This window comes from Trachymyrmex septentrionalis, unplaced genomic scaffold, assembly GCF_001594115.1.
Source record: "Trachymyrmex septentrionalis isolate Tsep2-gDNA-1 unplaced genomic scaffold, Tsep1.0 scaffold19, whole genome shotgun sequence".
Lineage (NCBI taxonomy): Eukaryota > Metazoa > Arthropoda > Insecta > Hymenoptera > Formicidae > Trachymyrmex > Trachymyrmex septentrionalis.
Genome location: NW_017305071.1, coordinates 4290280 through 4295333, shown reverse-complemented (window position 1 = coordinate 4295333; position 5054 = coordinate 4290280). Strand labels below are relative to the sequence as shown.

The following is a 5054-nucleotide window of genomic DNA, read 5'->3' as shown; positions in this document are numbered from 1 at the left end:
TCGTATTTTATTAATATTATATTATTTAATTTCTCTTTTCTAATAAAATTATTGAAAAAAACAAATTTGTGAAGTTTAAATTCTGTTGTCGATTCGAAACTTCAGGCTGATGAAAGTCTCATTACGAGAGATTTTTCTGTAGGGTACATAATTTAAATCGGTGGTGTTGTGCACCGTTTATCGCCGGGACAGATTGATGTCAATCACATCGCGACCTAGCACGAGGTCGTTCTTTCGGATTTTGGGTTTAAACTTATCATGTTCTAAGAGAATGTTCCAATGTTTTGATTTGTGTCCAGAATATCAATCGATTTATAAAACGGAATACGGAAAAAATCAAAATACCACATTTATGCTAAATTCAAAGTTAATTGAAAAGATATCATATGTTTTTATCTAATCTTTATTTTTGTATAACTACGTAGAAGTATCGTTAATAATCTGGACAGCATGTGGAGTATAAGAGGTCGGATCACAGACAAACAATAAGAAAATTAATGCATTTAATTTATAATAAATAATATGTAATGAATAATCTGTAATAAATATTTGTAATAAACATAGATATTTATGTTAGATTTTGAATGCAGTCAGTTCTCGTGTCTGTGATCAGATGTCTTTATGATTACCAAATATGTAGGGTCCAACAATATTAGTCTACTGTCAACAACAACCATTACCAATTCTGTCAATACATCAACGGGAAAACCAGAAAATGAATAAAAATCGTAAAAGAGTGCTTTCTGCACAATTCCTGACCGTCCTGTTTACAAATGGACAGTTAAACAATAGTACTTAATTCAAAATAAGGGAGTGGTTAATCATCTCTACATCATGTTCATTCTATGTGAAGTCCACTGTTTCAATGGTGACAATGATGACAATGAATGTCCTTTCGATGAATGAAAAAATAATCCTTTTACCTGCACGCTGTCCCATTTGAAATCAGATAGAGCAAATGAGCTTTCTTCAGGGAATCTAAGAATATATCTAAGAGCATTCTCGATAAAAGGATTCGATACAAATTTGGGTATATTTTTCAATAAGACAAATTTCGCTACTTCTATAGAAACGTGCAGAAAAATTAGGGGCAATCGAAGAGGGATTTTCCGAAATCATGCGTTTTTCAAGAGAACAAATGATGATTCATAATTATTTATATAAAAACTAGGAATAATACTTTTTTCCTTTGCATGATGTTAATTGATAATATATTAATAATCAAATTACAAGAATATTAATAAAAATTAATCATCACGTTCAATAAAAATTCACAATTTGTTCAAAACAGAATGGAATTATTCAGGAAATCAACGAAACATTTAGACTCACAATATCCTAAAAAAGACATCTAAGGAATCATAATGAAATTATTCTATAAAAATAAAATTCCTAAATCTATTCAGAATATAGAAATCCAATCAGGAGTCTAACATCTAAGTTTATATTGAGGTTTATGGCAACCTCAAAAAGGGACGACGATACATATCTAGGGAAAGGACAATCTATGAAGATCTAAGATATCTTTTGGAGAAATTCATACTTCACAATAAGATTAACGTGCGGGACCTAAAAAGGCTCATAGACCTAAAGAGATCGAAAAACAAAGAGGAGGGCGGATCGATCGTTCACCTTCTCGATCAACTCGATACAAGCTAGCAAGTCCATGCCGAAGTCAATGAATTGCCAGACGATGCCCTCCTTCTTGTACTCCTCTTGCTCGAGAACGAACATGTGATGATTAAAGAACTGTTGTAACTTCTCGTTGGTAAAGTTGATGCAGAGCTGCTCAAAGCCGTTGTACTGCGAGATACCGAGGTAACGAAATATGATTACGGGTTAAATTCTCTGAGAAGATTTCTCGTTCGACGGAGACTCGAAACACTTTGTGAATCACGATTCACTTCTCGTCATGCTCGATTTTGAGTGTCTTTCTTTCCTGTTTTACTTTGTCATAGGGAAAAATGAAGTCTGTAGGGATTGAAAGTACGAAAAATTCTTCGCACCCTCGGTATTTGCTTTTTCCTTGTATTCGATTATATTTTCGTTCACGTCAACGATTCGAAAGAGAAATTTTTGAATGCATTTGCTTTCTCTTTCTTACGATACTGTTATTCTTTTTTTGATATTATACAAAGAGCACTGAAAATGTATATAATGTGGCAAAAAATGTTTTTGATAATTTTTTACATTAAATATTTAGATAATTCAAGCAAAGATAAAATTTGATCGATTAAAATTTTCATCTAAAAATAAATTTTCTTTCTGTAAAAATTAATTCGCAAGTATCTTTTATAGTTTGCTATTTGCAGTTTTTAACTTATACCACAAAGATAAACGTAAAATATTATTTTGTCATTATATACATTTTTCAGGCTACCTTATATAAAATTTATTAGAAAAATGTCTAATTAACGACAAAATAACCGAATGTAAATTACTGAAACTTTGGCAAAAATTTTATACAAAAATCGTCGACGATCACGTTACGTATATACGTATATGTGTATCTATATATTTATTAATCGCGGCTCGGGGGAAACTTACGTCGAAGATCTCGAAACCGGCAATATCCAGTACACCGATGAAGTGTTGTCTCTTCTGCTTGGTATCCAGGGTCTCGTTACACTTCTTTACCAGCCACTTGAATAGCCTATCGAACATCGCCTTTGACATGGCGCCTACGGAATAGGCTACCTGATCCTTGTTACGACCCTGGGTGACGAACTCGTTACCGACCTTGATCCTTGGTTTCAGCAAGTTCTTGTAAAGGTCGGCACAGTCGCAGCCAAGCAGCTTGGCCACGCGGTCACCTTCCTAAAGTGTGAAATATGATCAGTCTTTCTTGCAACACTCTTTCTCATCGCACTAAAAAAAAAAACGAAATGGTAATAGCTTAATGAAAATAGATTTTACCGCTTATAATTTCTGGCTCAAAAAAATTTTAACGTACGTGTAAAAAGAAATTGGAATATAATTGTACGAAAATTTAGTTTGAAAAATCAATTAATAGGTATGCGCTCACGCACCTAGATTTTTATTTTTGAGAATAAAAAAGTGACCGCGGCACATTTATAAATATAAAGCAAAATAATTTCTTAGTTTTAAAATATTAAAATAACCTTCTTAATTAGAAATTTGTTTAAAAAATATCAAAATAAATAAAAACTGTTATTGATAATTGTGGCCTCTCAGTAGCTATTCAAAGATACATACTTCAGTGCCATCTGCTTCAGCTTGCTCCTCACGACCCCTCTGCTTGAATTTCATACCACCCATGTGCATAACAGCCGCAGTGATTTTGTAGATGTCATCCTTCTCTTCCTGGGTGAAGCCCAACACGTCAAAAGCTTGCTGTTATCAAAAAGAAATCTCATTAAACCTTTATCTCGCAACATTCTCGTGTCAGAAATTATTTAAAATTACGAGGATTTGATTCACGAAAGATATACATTTTTCAGACGTACTTTATATATCTCATGGATCTTTTATTATTTAAATACGAAATTTTGTTGCAGACGCGCGAAAAATCAAAAGCAACATTTTATTGACAGATTCCAAGATTCTGAAGAATAATTTAGCAATGCTTTATCATCTCTCGTAAATCAAATTTAGAAAAGGGATCAGAAAAACGAGGATCCCCAATCATTCCTCTGATATGATTCTCGTTATTAATTTCCATAAACTTACATAGACGAGTGAGAGTTAGTGGAAACACACAAGGACAACACAAACGCTCCCACGCACGCCAAACGATCGATGCAACCGGTTACAGTATAAATCAGCAAGTAAGTTGACTTTATTTGTCATAATTTCAATGTTAAATGACTTCTTCAACGTTATTTTAAAGGTAAATAACGTCAATTTATTTTCTGGAAAATCGTTTAGCTATATGTAACGTGCGTGAAAGCTGTGTGAAAAAGAAGAAAGAGAAAGAAAAAGAAAGCCAGCGTGGCATAAAGCCTGGTTTCACAACGTCAATTAAAATTAACTATTTTATGATCAATTAAAAAGTTTATTCTTGTTTTAAAAAACAGAAATTCTAGTAAATTGTGTAACAATGTTTCTAAAACTTTCTCTAAATTTGTAACTATTTTTTTAAATATATATTTATCGCGTATATAATAATTTGATAACTGTTATAATAATTCTAAATTAGTTTCTCAATTAATTGAATCAGAATTAAAATTAATCAATGTCGAAACTGCTTGTAAAAATTTAACTTTAATCGCAAGTCAGTCGCTTTCTCTCTCATTTATTTCCAGTTGTGTAATTCTAGAAAAAATCGATTGACATTGGTAAAACCAATCAAAGTGTTCTTGCAGCAACAGCGAGCCAAAAAGCAGAAGCGAAGCTCATGTTATATGGCGATAGCTTCTTTTTTCTAAGCTCCGGATATCAACGCGAATTAATACTACCTACGTGGTCTTTCAGGACCATAAAGTGCCAGAAAAAGAGTAAGAAGAAGAAAATTCGAACAAGATGATAAAACCACGAGCTTGATCTTTATAGATCTCTCTAGATCGCATTTGTCGCGAACTGTCTCTTTTGTCTCTTTTGTGATAAAAAGACCTTCAGGGTCAGCCTGAACGATTCCTCGCGGTCTTGGTACTAACCCCCTCGCTTCTTTGAGGGACAGTTTGGATCTTCTCTACGAAATTCGCTCGATGAAATTCTCAATCGATGAAGAATCGCTTCCTTGAGGCTGCGTCTCTGATCAAATCTACCAAAATTTCAACCAGGGATGGAACGTCCTCACGGGAAGAATAACTACCATAGATGGGGAAGGGGTAGGAAAGTCAACAGGGTCGTAAACTACTGGGACATGATGCTCGGAGTATTGTTGAGTTTCTTTCGAGATGAAAAAGAATTTCTTTTAAGAATTCTTAAATTGCTCCAAGTTAAAAAAACTGGAGTAATTATAGTATCAAAAAGGGGGGGGGGAAGAAATACAGAAAAACTCGAAAATATACTACTATACATAATTACATAGTCGATAATGTAGCAATAATCTAGCTATCAAAATTATTTAATTATATATATATATATATATA

The 5054-nt window shown here is 33.1% G+C and overlaps 1 protein-coding gene across 31 annotated transcripts in view; it reads right to left on the bottom strand.

The window, feature by feature from the left end:
• Nucleotides 1-5054, bottom strand: part of LOC108746829 (myosin heavy chain, muscle) — a 51398-nt gene that overhangs the window by 28135 nt on the left and 18209 nt on the right. For 29 of the 31 annotated variants that reach the window (XM_018483835.1, XM_018483830.1, XM_018483828.1 and 26 more), the window contains 2 exons: nt 3217-3354; nt 2548-2817 (listed from right to left, as the gene is read on the bottom strand). In XM_018483835.1, coding sequence (XP_018339337.1) covers nt 2548-2817; nt 3217-3354 — 408 coding nt within the window. Of the gene's footprint in view, nt 1-1632; nt 1804-2547; nt 2818-3216; nt 3355-5054 lie in introns of all 31 variants that reach the window. The other 2 variants (XM_018483822.1, XM_018483825.1) reach the window with 1 other exon arrangement.